This window comes from Pieris napi, chromosome 2 (genome assembly GCF_905475465.1).
Source record: "Pieris napi chromosome 2, ilPieNapi1.2, whole genome shotgun sequence".
NCBI lineage: Eukaryota > Metazoa > Arthropoda > Insecta > Lepidoptera > Pieridae > Pieris > Pieris napi.
In genome coordinates, this window is record NC_062235.1 from 1,099,117 (window position 1) to 1,118,472 (window position 19,356).

Genomic DNA, 19,356 nt, shown 5'->3' on the forward strand with positions numbered 1-19,356 from the left:
AAAAAACATACACCATATAATCCTTTATCAAAAAGTTATTGAACAAAATAGGATACAAAAAGTCTGTTAATTATTAGTAATTTTTTTGAACAAATCAAAACATGAGTTCGCAAATTTGAAGGTTGCTTAGATATATATAAGACGAGTTCTATTTCAGTTGATGTTATACTTGAAGTGTCCATTGGTCTAACGAGTCTTGTCTACCATTTGGGATTTAAATAATCGGTAAGTATTTTTGATAAATATAATTTGAATCGACTATGATATCTAGGGTATTCCTCTTCATATATCTATTCAAGTCAGTGGTACTCTGTAACTCTCAATAGCTATATCAATCTTGAATCCTGAAGTAAAAGCTTGAACTTTAAAATCTCATACCTGAGGTTGTAGGTTCGAATCCCAGCTAAGCATCAATGGACTCCTCTATGTACATTTACTACTCGCTTGTTATGTAAATACATCGTCATTAAACCGGCTTGTATTTGGCCTAAAAAAATTTGCTTTGGAAGTATTGGTAGTTCTGTAAATAGTGGCCTTTGAGTTACTTTATATGATTATTACCCAATTCCCGGTAACGCACTTGCAAAATTCATGGTGTTGCGGGTGTCAATAGGTGGCGGTAAGTAGGTACTTAACTTAATTTAAGTTATCCCATATAAAAAGTATGTTGTAATACATTTTTAATGTCGTTTTACTGGAGTAAATATTAATTAAAAAACCTATATTCCAGAAATTATTATTATTTTTAAAGATATTCAAGAAAGTGTACTTTCTCTTATTACAATAGATTCATAATTAATTTAAATGATATACCAAAATGTATAATATAATTATAACTTATTTAATAATCTTATTTTAAGCGAATACAACAAGTATTTAAATATTAAGATTAAGTACAAATCACACGAAATAAAAAGAAACGCCTGTCAAAAGTAACTTGCAATGTTCAGATATCAACAATGAAGTTTCTCGTGTTGGTTGCCATCATTGCCGTCGCTCTGGCCGAAGAAGATTTGGAAAAGGCGATTGCTGATCCTCAGAAATTGCAAGGTTTAGTCGATTGCTTCCTTGACCGGGCACCATGCTCGCCGGCACCAGCTAAATTAAAAGGTAAGAAAGAGATAGTAAGAGAAATAACAATGTATATTTTGTTCTCACACCAAAATGCTAAATAGTTGACTGTTATAATTAACAACTGAACGACAACTTTTAGTAAAATTACCTTAAAAATCTCATAAATGGCTTTTGGAATCTAGGTATTTAATTGCTGTGTTATTATGCATTTAACATGTTAATGTAAACTTTTATTTGACGGTCATATTTGCCCTGAACTTTTCTATTAAAATTGGTAAACCACCCATATTTGTATGTATATTATAACATAACTTATAAGTATTTGCTAACCGATAAATATCTTTTAAATTTGAGACTGGTTTAATTTTCCCAATGTGTTTACCAACTGACTGAAATATATTTTTTTCAGAAATCACACCCAAAGCTGTTGCAAGCAATTGCGCTAACTGCACAACGGCTCAGAAGCATATTGCTAAATTATTCTTCACAAATTTACAACAAAACCTGCCCCAGGAATACGACAATTTCGTGCAAAAATACGATCCCAAGGGCGAATACATGGACTCTTTCCTCAAAAGCGTACAAGGAGCCTAAACTTACAATTTTGTAACAGATCTTTATAATATGCAATAATAAACGTTTTCATTTAATACATCTTATCATTTACCTGTACACTTGTACACTAGTTAAAAAATAAATAACTAAAGTACAAAAATTTATAGCACATTGGATATAGACCAGTGCAGATAGCCTTCAAAATAAATAAAAAGTGAAAAAAATTACAGTAGGATGAAACCCATTAGAAAGGCAGGGGAATATGATCAAAATGAAAGGAAAAATAAATTACGGTCGATCTGAGGTCGGGAAGGGGAGGGGGGGGGGGGGAGTTTTAAGGGTAAAAAACGGTTTATCTCGATTTCCGGCAAAACTAAAAGTCCTATCGAAGAAAGTTAAATGGCAAAGTTGTAGGTAATAAAAAGATCTAAAACTATTGTATTCACACATTTTTCACATAACCTCAAAATTGGTGTGAAAAATTCAAAAAACCAACTTTTTGGTTTTTTATTTTTATCTCTTACAAAAATTTATTTTTTTAGACGAAATTTGGTGAAAACTTACCTTATTATGTTCCAAATATACTGTAATTTATTTGATTAAAAATATTTATTTTTTCACCTTATTTTGAATTAATATCGAAAAAACACCCTAATTTTCAGTCGAATGGTATGGCGGGTCTGGGCGTTACTGCATACGATGTTTTGCATTTTCTGAGAAGATTTTCTATGGTAATATATATATATTTTTTTACCATATGAAAGTAGAGATTTCAACGAACTGAAAACACACCAACTTATTGAAAAAAGCTGAAATGTTGACGTCAGAATTTTCGATTGAAAATTAGGGTGTTTTTTCGATATTAATTCAAAATAAGGTGAAAAAATAAATATTTTTAATCAAATAAATTACAGTATATTTGGAACATAATAAGGTAAGTTTTCACCAAATTTGGTCTAAAAAAATAAATATTTGTAAGAGATAAAAATAAAAAACCAAAGACTTGGTTTTTTGAATTTTTCACACCAATTTTGAGGTTATGTGAAAAATGTGTGAATACAAAAGTTTTAGATCTTTTTATTACCTACAACTTTGCCATTTAACTTTCTTCGATAGGACTTTTAGTTTTGCCGGAAATCGAGATAAACCGTTTTTTACCCTTAAAACTTCCCCCCCTACCCCTTCCCGACCTCAGATCGACCGTAATTTATTTTTCCTTTCATTTTGATCATATTCCCCTGCTTTTCTAATGGGTTTCATCCTACTGTAATTTTTTTTGGTTTCAAAAATTATCGGCACTGGTCTAATATAGCTACACTATGTACAAGAAAATGCTGCGACAAGATGTTATCTTGGGCAAATATTTAAATTCACATACTGTACATGGACTATGTATGTCATAGTATTATATATATGCAAAATTTAAATTAATAACTCAGTCTATGAACTTGCATCGAAAAAAAAGTAATTTTGTGAGATGTAAGGAAAATTTTGCGCCTTACACTTTGTGAGGCCTGTTAACAAAAGTCCTGCAGTGTTAATTGCTAGAATTAACCGCGATTGTCCACCCTGAGGTCGAAGATCGAACCCCGGTTATGCACTAAGCTCATTCACTTTGTATGCACGTACAAATAACAAAGAATTACATATAAAATAGCTTTAGAATTTAATATGGCTGATACGAATTCATTTGTTTTTAAACACTTTCTTAAAAACTATTTCACAACAGAACTGGATCATTCACTAACAATCTTCAACAACATATTTTCAACCTGTGTATACCACAATAAGAATATGCTGAACCAGAATTTTTTTTATTGTGCAATAATAAAATAAATTTAATAATTTAATTTTAAAATGTGTTGTGTAGAAATTATTGTCAAGTTAACATGTCTAGCTGCCAACGACACAGGGAATCCTAGTGTACTTTCTTTTTACCCAACCATGATTTTTATTGTGTATATTTACTAGCGACCCGCCCCGGCTTCGCACGGATGCTGATACTAAATTCAAAGTGCTATAGAGTATAGGGAGAACCGCGGCCTCCGACACGCTGCGTCCCGCAATTTTTAAATTTGTAATATCTTTGAAAATATTCATTTAAATCATATGCTGTAAAAGGCCATATAGATCTATATTAAATCAACAATGTATTTAAGGTATTTAATTAGATAAGGATTAATGCTGTATTGGTTAAAATCGCTTCGAAAATTAGCCATTATTTGTCGTAAAAAGTAAATGACAATTTTTTTTATTGTGGGATAAGAGATAGACATATCTTCTGTAGACCTTTTCAATGTGTACAATACTTAGTACATTATTTTGATAAATCTCGTAGGGTTCGCAATGTAAGCGGAAAAAATGTCATTATTAAATGTCACGACATCACATTAGAAACCTCAAAAATAACATTATTTCTTCATCCATATTTAATGGATGTTATTATACATATAAAACCTTCCTCTTCAATCACTCTATCTATTGAAAACCGCATCAAAAATTCAAAATCCGTTGCGTAGTTTTAAAGATTGAAGCATACATTGGGACAGAGAAAGTGACTTTGTTTTATACTATGTAGTGATTACAAGACATAGAAGATATGGAAAAACTTTATTATACAGTATAATAAAGTTTCTTACTTTCAAATTGTAAATGTATATTTTGCTTATCATACTCTTTAATAGTAAGCTATGAATTGACGCTGATTCTTCAAAAATAATCGAATCTCTTCCACTCCTATTCCAGATTAAGGTGCGGGTAACGTATATTCAGATATTTTGCGTTTGACATTATAATCACGTTTTGCATTTTTTGTGAGAGAATCATAGAATTACATGACTTGAATATAATATGGAATTAACGAAGATATATAAACCGATTTCAATCAGAAAACCTTTATTTCAAGTATTTTACTGGACACCATTACAACTCAGGTAAAATTTTTATTTATATTTTATTTGATCCTCAATTTTGTTGGAACGAAGAACAGTCAGTTTTTAATATATTTCATTGTTAAGTTATACAGTATATATCTCCTAAACAAAAATATTTAAGTATTTTTTCTAATCTATGACCAATTAGTACTTTCTTGATACATTAACAAAACTATTTGTTTATTGAGAAAGCTGAGTGTTTATCTTTCATTCTTATTATTTAAATTGAGCAAAGTTCAATATATTGTTTATTTTCCCCAGATAAGTTTGACTTTCATATCATATCTCTGTACATATTATTAATTTGCCACTGTGTACTTACTGTCTGTATATTGACAAAGTAGAGATACCTATAATCAATAGAAATCATAATAACCAATAAAATTCAGCTTGCTATGATACTATTTTATTTATCAACCCTTTTCTAAAGAATACGATCGCAATATAGCTTTTATAATGTATTAAAAAGACATTCAAAATTGTATTTATTTATATGTAATTTGACCTATACAAATGTATTCAAGTTATCGTGACCGAAGATGGGGCGGGGTCGGAACGCAGTTTTTCGAATAAAAACATCGGGGTTCTACTTGTTTTTCGTATTCGAAATTTAAATTTCGTGTGTCGCAGGTCAAAATGAAGCTACTGATATTATCTGCATTTCTGGTGCTCGCTGCAGCAAACACCTACAGCCCGGACAATGACAACATAGATATTGAGTCTGTGGTATCTAACGTTGAAGTTCTGAGGGATTTTATCAACTGCTTCAATGATAACACACCGTGTGATGAGGTGAAATCGGATTTTAAAAGTAAGTGCTGGCTGATGTGTCTTTAAACTATACTTTAAGCTACGGGTATATTATATATATATAGAAAAAATTGATATTATTACAAATAATGATTAGTTAAAAGTGATTTTGCAGCAAAGCAATGTTGGCCTAGTGGCTTCAGCGTGCGACTCTCATACCTGAGGTCGTAGGTTCGATCCCCGGCTGTGCACCAATGGACTTTTCTATGTGCGCATTTAACATTTCGAACAGTGAAGGAAAACATCGTGAGGAAACCGACATGTCTTAGACCCAAAAAGTCGACGGCGTGTGTCAGGCACTGGAGGCTGATCACCTACTTGCCTATTAGATTTAAAAATGATCATGAAACAGATTCAGAAATCTGAGGCCTAGACCTAAACAGGTTGTAGTGCGACTGATTTTTTTAAAGAGATTTTAAATAATCATTTTACTTAGGTATTTTGATGTAATTTGGTAGTAAGTTCATTATAGATTCCCTGTGATAAAATGTTCTGATTATTCTAATTTGTTCTTTACACCAAAACCCTACCCTAAACTAGAAGGGCATACATTTCTTTGTTTGCTTTATGTTTTTAAATTAATGAATCGCATGTGAAACATACCCAGGCCTTTTGTGTTAGACGAATAAAAATTGCGTGACCACAATACAAAATAATTAATTATGATTATACCTACGCTTGGCTTCAAAATAAATGTAATAGCTTATTTTGACTGTGTGACATTCAACCAGTGATATATCAAGGTTATCTCAAAATTAACCTGTACTCATTACGCGAGAAATAAACAATAATTTTAGCAAAATACAAATACTTTGATATGGTAATGGATAAGCTTTAATTACAATAATTCTGTGGTACATGTTGAATTATTTAACATACAGTACCGTCACTATGTGCATATTAATTTGATCGTACGGTGAAGGAAGCATTGTATGAATTGACATCCTAAAATTGACATACTATCAGAAAAAAATCAATGGCACTACAAAGTTTTTAAGTCTGGGCCTCAAACTTCTGTATCTGTTACATGATCATTTGTCAATCTAATAGGCAAGTAGGTGATCAGCCTCCTGTGCCTATCACACGCTGACTTTTTTGCGTCTAACTGTCGCCGCACACGGGCCACATGCCACAGCCACAAACGCCGCCACGAGAAGCTAGAAGCGGCTACAAAGGTAGCTGAAGCGCGCGACAGCTACTTGTGGCCGGTGGTCGACACTTGCGGTCGGTGGCTGCTACTTTTTTTAACCCTTGCCTGCAGTATCATAATGGACTCTGACGAAGAAGGTTTAATTGCGCTACTTTTGATAAAAAGACGTCGTCGTCGAAGACGAAACCGTAGTTATTGGATACACAGAAAGACATTAAATATCCCCTCACTACGACAGGTCGGTAATCGACAACCATTAAACTATACATGATGAAGCATTTGGCCTCAGTGAAAATATGATGAAGCCATATTCTGGAAAATATTTGGAAAATTAAAAATAAAACTATCACTTTTTGAATCCCAAATCGCAGGACGGGATTGTATCTCTGATATAAATATTAAATAATTCTATATCCATATTTATCTACCTATATGAAACACAGACTACGTGCGTGCGTTACCGTAGACTTCAGGTTAACTGAGGTAAGGGAGAGAGGGGCGCGGAATCGCGCGAGTGGCGTGTGGCGGCTTTTTGTGTCGGCGTTTAGTGGCCGGTGCGAGCCCCAAGAAGCAAGCTGCGACAATTTGTAGCGTGTGGCCGCCACCGGCGCCACCGTGTGCGGCGAGTCCATATAAAATGTATGAAAATTACAGGAAATATGCCAGTGGCGGCGTTTTGTGGTTGTGGCCGGTGGCCCATGTGCGGGGACCCTAAGGCAAGACGGTTTTCTCACGATGTTTTCCTTCACCGTTCGAATATTAAATGCGCACATAGAATTAAAGAATCTCTCGTTCGAATTCTTCGCGATTTTAACGGATTGAACACAGCTTATCCGGAGCTGGATATATTCGGTAGTGGGCTGATCGGTTTTAGAGAAAGCATTGTGGAGAGCCTTTCTCGAACCTAATTCGCTGTTTTGCTGATGATTTTTTTCTGCTTTAAATGCCAACAAATTTCTATAATTTTATTCTATTTTGTTGTGTGCTTGTATTATCTTGTATTATATGTTTAAATTGTATTTTTTAAATTTTAAATTTCTATTTTTTTTATGAAACTTATGTTTACGTTAATTGTCAAAATTTTAGATGTAAGATTTTGTAAAATAATTAGTAGATTAAGTACGGTGTGTGATGTCGTAAACTAAATAATTAAAGCCACTAGGCCAACACTGCTCATGGACAGTCAGATCTCATTATAATAACTCTTATATTTCAGAGGATCTCTCCGAAGTTTTCGAAACATCCTGCTCAAAATGTACTGACAAACAGAAGCATATCTTCAAAAGATTCATTGATGAAGCCAAGGTGAAACTGCCATCTGAGTACGGGGTCTTCTTACAGAAATACGACACCCAAGGAAAATATATTCAACCTCTTCAGGCTGCAATCTCTGGTTTTTAAAAGATAAAAATGCATAATAAATGTTCTTAATTCATTAATTTGTTTTCGTTGTTGATGGGTCCGGGGTATACAAAACAAAAGACATAGTGATGCCACATTTATGCCTATCTAAATATGCATGTAAAAAAACGGTAACTATTTGGCTGAAGACGTTGAGTTATGATGAAACAGAAGATTTAATAACTGTTACTCTGTTACACACCCACTCGTCCACACATACATACACACAAACACACACCAAATTTAATTTTACGACTCCGTTTGCAATTTCTCTTTTACCACTTACTTATTTTCTTCTATTGTATCTTATGTGAATGACCTGATTGTATGTGTTCCGGTCCGGTGGTGGAGAGGCTGGCTATCTGTCACTCAGGTCTCCTGTTAGAGAGACCAGTCTCTCACATACACTTCCAAATGTTTTCATCTTAGTTTAATCATAATAACCTTGTATAACTGAGAGAAGATATAAAGATTATTTATTATTATTATTTCTGTTTGTAATTTTTATAGATATAGCGTTTTTTTATAGAACATTCGAATTGATTCGGAAATACTTCAGTGGTTAGATAATACGGCTGGAATTTCGTATTCTGCCTTAACGTCGACGAGTTTCGCCATCGAACTCAGCCACAGATATTAATCCGAAAAACTCCTCTGAATACTCTCCATGATCATTTTTCTAATTTATATACATGTAAACACTAATATTTTAGTTGAAACAGCCCAGTACAGAACCAGAACAGTTTGGTTGATTCAGTTATCTTTTTCTTAAAATACTGTATTTTATTTATATTCCAAAAACCGACTGAAAACAAACACGTCACAAAAACAAGCTATTAATTTATATAATTAGCTTATAAAAGGTCTTTTGTTTCTTTTATTGGATACGATAGTGAAAACATGATACAACTAATTCATACATCTCCTGCAATATTTGTATTGAAAAGCACTTCTCTTATAAATCTGTGGAGGGAGGATGGTGTACTGTTACTCCAATATAAAGGGAGAATCCTCGATCAGTCTTACTATTGAAGGCTCCAGTGGTATAAGTAGAGAAGTTCTATTTATCCTTAGCGGCAAGCAACTTCGTTAGATCGTTTCGGGGTGTGACGTTATCGCCGTGATTTGTTAGCGCAGATTGAGGTGTCGCTATAAATTCAAGGGATTTGATGGAACCCAAACTAGCACAGTGGTGTAGTCTATATTATATACACACTATCCATAGTAGATCCTTAGTCATTACTGATCCCTTCAGGTGCGTTCTGCATACACAGTAATTTTAACTACTAATGATGTTACAAAAAAGTATGTTAAGTATTGTAAGTTCACTATCTGAAAATAAAATCTACTGTCTCGCTTAGATTTAAAAAATCTAAAAACGAATTTTAAAAATGTTCATTTTAGCATTGCAATCACCTATTAATTTAAGAAATATATAAAAGCAAGAAATATCACATTCGGATAAAAATTATATTCCTAACTTTTCGTTCGATAAATTGAAAAACGTTTAATGTTAAGCAATCAAACCGTTTTTGCATTAAAAACCCAAATTTTTGCGTGTTTGTTTAATATATTAGTGACACTGTGCGAAGTATAATTGCAATTTTTGTCGGTGCTATTTATAAATAATGACTGTATGATGAGGAAACAATGTATAATTTATTAAAGGTTACATTCTATCTGTATTTCGTAATTTATACTTATTACAAATTTAGTATTTACAAAGCCTGATTTATGCAAGTAAAATAAAGTTTTCTGGAATACTACCACTAATGAGCTGTCTTTGAAACCTGGACCATTAGCAAGAAAGACAAGCTTGCTCACCTTATTCTCCGAAGAGTTCTTGGTCTTATTTGCGACGACGGCGTTTGGCGTATTCGCTTCAATGAAGAACTTTATAAAAAAAAAGTTAAAAATCATTTAATTATATGGGTATCCCAATGTACGTCAAAAAAAGAAATGTATATGAAATGCTTCTAACTTTACATTTAGTGCCAGTTCTCAAATGAAGGGCTCAATTATAACATCCTTGACGGCGCCAACATCGTCCAATTCATAATGCAACAGGCTCAAGTGGTAGGGACATGTGCACCCAATAGCGGACGACAGAACCCCAAGGTCCTTACTGAACTCACAGTTTGGTGAAAGGAGAAAACCCGGTAGACCGAGGCTGCGTTGGTGGGATAGAGTTGTCAATTATCTTGAAACACTAGGGGTTTGAAGTTCGACGCAATAATCACGAAATAGATTGCGATGGCAAAATTTTAATTTATTTTATTATTATTAATTACTCAAGATGTCATGTGGAACATTACGCACCATTATGGTTGCAGCTCCTTACAAACGTTGTGTAAAAAAAATGGCGATCTTCCGTGCCACGCCCTTGATTTGAGAACTGGCACTAAATGTAAAATTAGAAGCATTTCATATACATTTCTTTTTTGACGTTCATAAGTGTAGGTACATTGTGTTACCAAATATATATGATTAAATGTTTTTTTTTCTATTTATACTTGAGGAGGCTAAGGGCAACAAAGGGCTGTATAGCCATTGATGATGATGACGTACCTAGATAAAGTTAAAGGCAGAAACTCACACACGATCAAATGCGCAGACAAAAGCTAATACAACATTAAATTTAACTAAAAAACAACCCATCTAAATCGACAACACACGATCAGCATTTTTCAAGGCTACTAATAATTTTGATGTTCATCTCCCTAATAAAGTCAGATACTTCAAATTATTTAATGTTGAACAAACGTTAAAATAAATATTTAATTTGCTCTCCTGACTTCGAAAAACACTTGATTTTTTATACCTTTCAAGTACCTTCAATGAATAAAAGAAGATTTTTGCGGACATTTCAACTAGTCATTGCTTATCTAGTGAATTAAATTATCTATTATGTATACGCGTTTAATATTATTTATTCTATTCATTTGCGGTGATTCTCAAAAATTGTACGACAGTCGCTATGACTATTATGATACCGATTATTTAGTTGAAAATCCGCGACTCCTCAAGAAATATATCAATTGCTTCCTCAACGAGGGACCCTGTACTCCACTTGGAAAAGACTTTAAATGTAAGTAAAGAGTCTCAGCCCAGCCCTGCGATTCTGTAACTCACTTTTCGAACTTGCGAAATCCGCTGAGTGAGTTCGAAAAGTGAGTTACAGAATCGCAAGGCAGTTCTGGATTTAATATTTTAGCTACATATCATTTCTGTTGATTTTTTCCTTTTGTAAATGTTTTTCCTTTTTTTAATTTTTTTCCTTTTTGTATATATTATGTATTCCATCTTTGGCTATTTCTTTAGTATAATTATTTCTTTTATATTCTTTCTTTTTTGTTAATTATAATTTGGGAATAAGTAAATAGCTTTCATTAGCTAAGGCTCATTTGGTGTATTCATTTGTGCTGTTTAATTAAAATTCCCACTCATAAGGGTAATATTATATCATTTTAGAATTATGAGATAATATAAAATATTTTCCCGCAATCCTAATCAATTAATTGGAAACCATTTTTTGGAAACCATTTTTATCGTACGATTTGTCTTAAGCTTCAAAATAGGCTTCAGTTTCGGCGATTACATCATCATCAGCGCAAAATTTCTGTCCAATGAGCATTCTTTTAAGGTCTGACAACAGGAAATAGTGTCATTTAAAGTTTAGGGCTAAACTAAAAATCATACTAATTTCATACAAGTAGCGCCAACTACGAACTTTTTAGCCCATCTATCTATTCTAAAATACATATGCCAATGATGAAATTTTCGCATAATGCAGATTAGGTACCCGATAGGCGCTTAGCAACGCTTTTTTTAAATTGATCAGCCCACTACCGAATATAGCTCTGAATGAGTAGTGTTTATTATGTTATTTTCGCGAAGAATTAATAATAATAATAATTTATTTATTGCAAGAATATGGTATAAAATGTTAAGGTGATACAATCGTAAATCGTTCGCATATTCTGCCACACACGATGGCGCGCAAATTTGTCTTAAAGAATTTTACATTATTATTCAAAGTCAATTCTTATATTATCTAGTCTATTATATTATATATACATTACATCATTAACTTTATATCAATTACGGTGTTTCATGCAAATAATCATTTATTGAATAGTACATTTTTTCTAAAAGTAATTCACTAAGTCGCTTTTTAAAGAATCTAGACGGAAGATCTTTTAATTCTTGTGGTAATTTATTGTAGACTTTAATTGCCATACAAAAGCGGTTTTTCCAAAACAGTTTCAGATTGATTTTTGGCACAGCCAATTTCTTCCCATGTCTACTTCTTACTTCAACTTCTACATTCGACTTAAAAATATGTATGTTTCTGTGTGAATAAGGATATCTCTAAAATATAAATACATGAAAGAGATAACATTTTGAGCTGTGATGAATTAGAATGAGAGGTGCAACTCCTAGGTGTTTGGTTGAAATATGTCAAACAATAGTTTCGTATGTAGCATATCCTGTTTATGAGTTTCAATAATATATATAACGTGTATTTAATATGTTACGTTATGGATACCAAAATTGAGTGTTCGCGTTTTGAACATTCACTTAATGGCTAAGTTGCAGAATTGTTTGTTTTAAAACCTGATTACTTGCCAAATACACGTACCACCGACTCCGGTACTTATATAATTACTAAATGACCCGTTGAACTTCATATCACCTACATATATTTGTGTCAAAACTCTATACAGAATTTTTAATACTGCCCTGCGATTCTGTAACTCACTTTTCGAACTCACACAGCGGTTTTCGCATCGGCGGTCGCTCTCAAATCAGTCGTGAAGCAGTCATTTTATGATTTGGCATTCTGATAAACAATAAACTACAAGCTCCCACCTTTTTAGAATGCCAAATCATAAAATGATTGAATTGAATTGAAGTGACAATTATTTATTTCTAAAAAGACAAAAGACATCAAATATTTCCCAGCTAGGAAAGGTTTTTATTATTCAATTGCTGTTTAGGTATTTATGTTCCCCACCGTTTAAACCTTCCCTGAACTTCTACAAATATTTCAAGTTAAATGTCAAATCGGTCCAGCCAATCTTGAGTTTTAGCGAGACATGCGAACAGCAATTCATTTATATACAAATTAATAATAATATAATCAAATAGATATATTAGCATTTATGAAAAGACGGATTTTTGAATAATTAGATACAATTGGTATACTTTATATCTTAACCACACTTCGACATATTTCATCAATCTTTATAAAATAAAATAAACTTAATCAGTGGCGCTACAACCTTTTTAGGTCTGGGCCTCAGATTTCTGTATCTGTTTCATGATCATTTGTCGATCTAATAGGTGATCAGCCTCCGGTGCCTTACACACGCCGACTTTTTGGGTCTAAGGCAAGCCGGTTTCCTCACTATGTTTCCTTCACTGTAGTTTTCTCAATAAATAGTAGGTATCTAATAGAATTTTTATTTATAGAATTAAATTAAGTAGGCATTTACTTTTTTTAATAGCAATTTACGCGGAAAATAAAATAAATGAGTATAATAGACAATAGAATAAAATTAGGTAAACAGTTTCCTTAAAATCATCGAAAAATAAATTCCGATTTTCTTTATTTCTATTAAAGTACTGATTAATTTTATTTACTACCTTGTTGATTGTATTGCTATTATTCATTTCCTATGATAGATTATAATCAATATTAACTGTAAAGATTTCTATTGATTTATCTAATATGGAAAAAAATATAGTTTCACTATCTTCCAAACTATTTAAACTTATACAAAATTCATCAAAATTCGTATAGTACACTAACACTTTTATAATATCCTCGCAAAATAATATGAATGTTTTTTTTATAGTGGCATTACCAGAAATAGTCAGAACGGCTTGCTCACGATGTTCGCCGTCACAAAAGAGGCTCGCACAGAAAACCTTCGAAGCCTTCAACCTGTACTTACACGATGACTACAATACACTGAAAAGTCGATTGGACCCTGAGAACAGATTTTTCGGGAACTTTTTAAAAACTATATCAAGAAAATCAAGATAATATTTATTTAAAATTTATTAATTAACTTGACTTGATTAGGTGAGTTCTTTCTTCTCAGTCTGATAATGAGCTGACCCTGACTGTTCAGCTTTTCTCACAATGCTTTCCTACAACAAGCAGCAAATAGAAAGAAACATTCAAATCTTAAATCATACAGATTATCAAAGAATTATACATTGAATGTGTGAACATATACATTGTATGTGTGAACATTTTTTGCAACAAAATACCTTAACACGTCGTTTTTTTTATATAGAACAGGGGGCAAACGGGCAGAAGGCTCACCTGATGTTAAGTGATACTGCCGCCCATGGACACTCTCAATGCCAGAGGGCTCGCAAGTGCGATGCCGGCCTTTTAAGAATTGGTACGCTCTTTTCTTGAAGGACCCTAAGTCGAGCAGTCAAGTTGTCATAAAGTAATTGCAACAATTTTAATTCACTTTTCCAAATTGTTATGAATTAGATATAGTATTTGATAGTTTAAACTAATGTTTTATTGTCTTTCAAAGAATTGGAATACGCTATCATACCTGATTAAAAAAAATCACAATACAAACCTATCTTCCTTAACTTCAGGGAATTTCACGTTACTCAATAGTTTCCTGGTAATAGCGTAGCCAATACAATTTCGGCATCAACGGTTACGAATAAAATTGATCCGTGATACCTCCAGCCTTACTATATCGGACGAAAGGCACATAATTGCTTGCGCAAAACCACGGCTGAGAACTATGCGCCGTTGGTAGTGGTAGATTTATCGTGGTCAATATAAAAGCAGTGTTGCTTTCTGCATTGGCTAGTTCTTTGGGTCCCTTATAGTGAGTAAAAGGTTTGTGACTTAGTGTCAGAATTTGCTTTAACATGATTACGAATTCCAGACATGTTCTTGGAAGGGGAAAACGTTCCATTGTTTATTCGATACCGTGTTTAAAGTGCTTTGTATTCGAATTTTAATTATCAGATATAAATTGTCGGTTTGTCAACTATTCTTCCGTTTTCCCATTGCTGATTTATTAATTTTTGCGCGTTTTCAGTGACGTTTTTGTTTTTTCATATTCATTAACTGAGTAAGAATATTATTTATAATGAAGTATAGACTTATTTAAAAGTACATTATAAGGAATATTAGTTTAGAATGTAACCTTTTTATTTAAACAAAATAGAAATATGTTCGAATAGTGGCTGCATTATAACATACAAATCGGCCAGCATATTAACATATAAAATTAATCGTCACTTCGTTTTGTTTCTGTTTACTAGAGTATTTTTGTATTCAAATAAAATGCTTTAACAGTCAAATTATTTCAGATATTATAATGAGGGCTGTCTTTGTCTTCGCGTGTTTGGTTCTTGCGGTGTCAGCTGTAGAGAAATATAGTTCAAAGTACGACAACTTCGATGTCGACACTTTGATCTCTAATGAACGTCTTCTGAAGTCATACATCAACTGTTTCTTGGACAAGGGCAGATGTACCTCTGAAGGAGCAGACTTTAAAAGTAAGTACAAATTTCTTTCACGAACTAAAGCTTATATTACTGTGATTAAAATTGTAAACAAACTGTCTCGAAAAACAAAGGTCTATTCGACGATGTCACCTTACAAACAAAGCCACATTTCTGTAGAAATATATTCGAAATCATTCGACATATCGTTGTATTTGATATATGTATTAACATTCGTATGGTAACTTAAACAAAAAATTAAAAAAAAGAAGTTCTAACATTTTGTTTTATTACACAGATTTAATGTTTCGAAAATAAATTAAATTGACTAAATACAGTCACGATAAGATTGAATTAATTATACAGTATACCGGTTTTTAGTATGCTATGACCCCAATAATTTGTAAGTACTAATAAAATGTGTTAGGTCGAGTTGCAATAAGCCTCAAACCTTTAAGTGTTAAGGAAAATGTACGAAGCATGAGTAATACGCGTTCTTATATGATCAGGCGTTTGTGACACATATCTCTTCGATTTTGGTTGAAAGTCATGGTTCGCCGGCGATGGATTTCTTTAACTATAAATTCGAACCTATCACTTCTGTAGCCTTGATTTCAAAAATACTAGGATTAAAATCATTTCACAACACGATGTACATAACTAACTTACCCTAAATTTTCTCAGTCAATGTAATTCTTTGAGAAATAAAATCTTTGAACCGAAATCACTGTTCGTTCGTTTTATACCAAAAGTTACTCTTTGGTTTTTGCTTATTAGTCTTTAAAACATTATAAAAAGGCAGATTTCGTTAAGAAGTTCTTGACTTATTATATTCAAATGGCGCGACACAAAATGTAAATAATGTTTACAATACTTGTGTAGTCTTTTAACGTGCGCACAGGATACATTGCGTTACTATGCATAAAGGTCGAGGTTGATTCAAGGACATTTCTGGCCTTGGCTCACTAAGAGGATAATTTCTTATATAGCAATACATGTCTTAATTAATACATTAAAAGTGTACTTAATAAGTATCACATAGAACTCACAAGCATAGAGTTAAATAATCATAATTCATACATTTTTAAGTAAAAAGGTACCAGTGGGGACAACCAGAATCCCATGGAATAAACTTTCCAATATAGTAAAGGCAACTCCACTCCATCTACGGAAGTCTTCCAGATTTTCTTTTACATAAGCCTGTGCTTTATATACAGCGAAGTTATTTACCGTTATAAATTTCCTATTATATAAAGAAGTTGCTGAGGTGTTATGTTCAGTTGTTATGTCAGAGTAGTCTGCAATAATATTTGTTGCAATCAAATTGCAGGGCACCGATCCGCTCTCTTTAATCTCTACTTGAGTAAATTCTGATATTAACTTTAAGCAAAATAAAAAGTATGAAGTTTAGGTTGCATAATTTAGGCGGTGCGGACAATATTTTGACCAATAAATTGCTAAAGAACTGTAATGTGCATTACGCAACAACATTAAATAGGTCATTCAATCAGTCGCAAGTAGGTAATCAGCCCTTATTCCTGACACATGTCGTTTATTGTTGGACATGCTGATTTCCTCAACTGTACTACCTTGTCCCCATAGATAGTTTCAGTATCATTAATGTATTTATATCTTCTTTAGAGCATTTACCAGAGGCAATAGAGACAACCTGCGGAAAATGCAGTGAAAAACAGAAGAGCAACATCAAAAAAGTTATCAAGGCTATCCAGCAGCAACATCCCAAGCAATGGGACGAGCTTGTCAAGAAGAACGACCCAACTGGCAAACACAGGGACAACTTCGATAAATTCATCCAAGGAAGCTAAATTTGTAATATTCATTTAACTTTCTCCAATATAGTACACAGTGGTGTATCTAGGCAACGAAATTATAAATAACAATTTGATGTGCCTAATATTTAACAACTGTTTGATCAAGTATGTGGCAGATTTTTTTTTTAGTTTTTAATTTTAGTTAAGTAATCGTTAAACATAACGAACAGTTGATAATTTAACTAACCCTTTTGTTAGAATTTTATTCGCCTCTAATCTTCCTACCTATCCTATTTTTATTCCCTGATTCCCAATCCCAAAAATAACCTTGATTGTGCAGAAAGATTGTCATCTTTATAATGAGGTTCCAATGAATTGTTATAACATATAAGATTGTGATAAAAAATATTAAAAAACACGATGCATTTTCCCAATTTGGATTTGCTTGTGTAGACTGATATTATAATAAAGAAATTGTGATAACTTTTGTTTTATTTTGAGACCTTGTTGTTGAAAATCTACAACATAAAAAAGTCTACTTCTTGTAATTAGTATAGTTTTAAATTTAACGTCACGATTTAAATCATAATTTACCAAACACAACAATTAAAGAATCAATTAATATAAAGTATTTTAAAAAGTAAATACATGTAATGTACCGATGTAATACATGTGTGATGTAAAAAATTAAACTTGTTCGTTATAAAAACAATATTTTGTTTTGTATGCTAGTCACGGTTTTTGTTTAGCACTTGAAACATCGATAAACATAATCTAATCAATTTACATATGTTAAAGTAGGATATTATTATTATAATGTTTTTAACTGTAACTGTTTACTTCAGCTCAGGGTTGAATGAATCAGTCCTGGTGCACTGTTGTACAATGGCCTAAGCGAAGTGAACATAGTTTTTTTTTGTACAAATTTGCGAGCTATTCTTGCCCTGTTTCATTTTATGTTTAAAGGATTTTATAAATGGAACGGGAGGTCTAACAATTTGATAGATTCGTTTGACTGTTTTGGGATTATTACGGTTGTGAATAAAATTATAATGTTTAGGGTAATATTGAAGGATATCATTATGCCACTGACAATAACGTATCATAAGAATAGTTCAAGAGATAAATGAATCGGTGAGTCATAAATGTTGAGTAAGGCTTATGTGGTTGCATGTGTGTTTGTGTGTCAGGCGAGGTCAGTTGCGCCAGGCTGCAGCGTGACGTAAGACGTTGTATAATGTAATCTGTGCAATCGTTAAATCTCTGTTTACTTTTTACCATAGATTAAATTAATGTCACAAACGATGATCACTGTGGTAAAATATTTTTAATCTACCGGCAAGTAGACATAGACATAGCATTTATTACTAACTAAAACACACAAAATAACAATAATAATCAAAGAAAAAAACATAGTGATTGATATAAAAAAAAACCTTTTCCCATTCGGTTCGTTTCAAGTGTGTAATGCGTGTGTGCTGTGGCTGTAATTGGCCCTGGCTCAGCATTATGCTGAGGAGCAGAATGTTCCACAGCGCTGGTCATTCTGCCAGATACCACAGCAGCTACTGTGAGCGTACAATCATTGAGCATCTCACAGTTGTATTAATAACGATACATTCTGTTAATATTTCTGACATTGTTCCATACTAGATTACAAAAAATATTTATTTGGATAAGTGAATGAATAATATGAGTTTTAAAAGCGGCTGTTTACTTTTTAGCATAATGATTGGGCTATTAATAAATATTTGGCTTACATTATGATTACACTGAGAAAATATATAGACTACAATGATACTTTGTACCTATTTCAACAGCAGTACTAATGTCTGATAACGACGTTTCTGTGTGCATTTTCCATGTAGCTCTCGTAACATCCGTAAGGTGAATAATGACCCTTAAAACGCCCGGCCCTAAAAGCCTAAAGGCAATATTTTGCAGTCAGAATCGTAAGCGCCAATTGAATATAAAAACTTTGCGCCTTATAGAAAATTTTCGCAATGATGCAATGAAAGCCGACTACAAGACAGGAGCCGCGATAAGATTCGACTCTTGTTAATCTAATCAACAAAGTGTATCCCTAATTCGAAACAAATGTGTATAAATCAATACAATAATTTCTCAAATTCATGTATTTATTACTAATTATTTTTAAAGTGTA

General features: G+C 32.7%; 4 protein-coding genes across 4 annotated transcripts; all 4 read left to right on the forward strand.

Moving 5' to 3' along the window:
• The first annotated feature begins 108 nt into the window (after positions 1–108).
• On the forward strand, positions 109–1,721 carry LOC125060602 (allergen Tha p 1-like). The gene is made up of 3 exons (XM_047665550.1): positions 109–225; positions 951–1,110; positions 1,484–1,721. Exons 2-3 carry the CDS (start codon positions 960–962, stop codon positions 1,666–1,668), a joined length of 336 nt encoding a protein of 111 aa, XP_047521506.1. The 5' UTR covers positions 109–225; positions 951–959; the 3' UTR covers positions 1,669–1,721.
• A 3,433-nt stretch (positions 1,722–5,154) lies between these two features.
• Positions 5,155–7,957, forward strand: LOC125060544 (putative odorant-binding protein A10). Its single transcript, XM_047665509.1, has 2 exons — positions 5,155–5,373; positions 7,739–7,957. The coding sequence occupies exons 1-2, from the start codon at positions 5,199–5,201 to the stop codon at positions 7,921–7,923; spliced, it is 360 nt and encodes a 119-aa protein (XP_047521465.1). The 5' UTR covers positions 5,155–5,198; the 3' UTR covers positions 7,924–7,957.
• Positions 7,958–10,543: 2,586 nt separating this feature from the next.
• On the forward strand, positions 10,544–14,063 carry LOC125060632 (ejaculatory bulb-specific protein 3-like). The gene is made up of 2 exons (XM_047665601.1): positions 10,544–11,011; positions 13,785–14,063. The coding sequence occupies exons 1-2, from the start codon at positions 10,831–10,833 to the stop codon at positions 13,973–13,975; spliced, it is 372 nt and encodes a 123-aa protein (XP_047521557.1). The 5' UTR covers positions 10,544–10,830; the 3' UTR covers positions 13,976–14,063.
• Positions 14,064–14,675: 612 nt separating this feature from the next.
• On the forward strand, positions 14,676–17,675 carry LOC125060643 (ejaculatory bulb-specific protein 3-like). The gene is made up of 3 exons (XM_047665628.1): positions 14,676–14,806; positions 15,286–15,474; positions 17,062–17,675. The coding sequence occupies exons 2-3, from the start codon at positions 15,294–15,296 to the stop codon at positions 17,244–17,246; spliced, it is 366 nt and encodes a 121-aa protein (XP_047521584.1). The 5' UTR covers positions 14,676–14,806; positions 15,286–15,293; the 3' UTR covers positions 17,247–17,675.
• The last annotated feature ends 1,681 nt before the right edge of the window (positions 17,676–19,356 follow it).

Coding starts and splice junctions, on each gene's coding strand:
- LOC125060602 (XM_047665550.1), top strand. CDS start 960: ATGAAGTTTCTCGTGTTGGTTGCCATCATTGCCGTCGCTCTGGCCGAA. Junction 1,111..1,483: donor GGCACCAGCTAAATTAAAAG/GTAAGAAAGAGA, acceptor TATTTTTTTCAG/AAATCACACCCAAAGCTGTT.
- LOC125060544 (XM_047665509.1), top strand. CDS start 5,199: ATGAAGCTACTGATATTATCTGCATTTCTGGTGCTCGCTGCAGCAAAC. Junction 5,374..7,738: donor GGTGAAATCGGATTTTAAAA/GTAAGTGCTGGC, acceptor CTTATATTTCAG/AGGATCTCTCCGAAGTTTTC.
- LOC125060632 (XM_047665601.1), top strand. CDS start 10,831: ATGTATACGCGTTTAATATTATTTATTCTATTCATTTGCGGTGATTCT. Junction 11,012..13,784: donor ACTTGGAAAAGACTTTAAAT/GTAAGTAAAGAG, acceptor TTTTTTTTATAG/TGGCATTACCAGAAATAGTC.
- LOC125060643 (XM_047665628.1), top strand. CDS start 15,294: ATGAGGGCTGTCTTTGTCTTCGCGTGTTTGGTTCTTGCGGTGTCAGCT. Junction 15,475..17,061: donor TGAAGGAGCAGACTTTAAAA/GTAAGTACAAAT, acceptor TATCTTCTTTAG/AGCATTTACCAGAGGCAATA.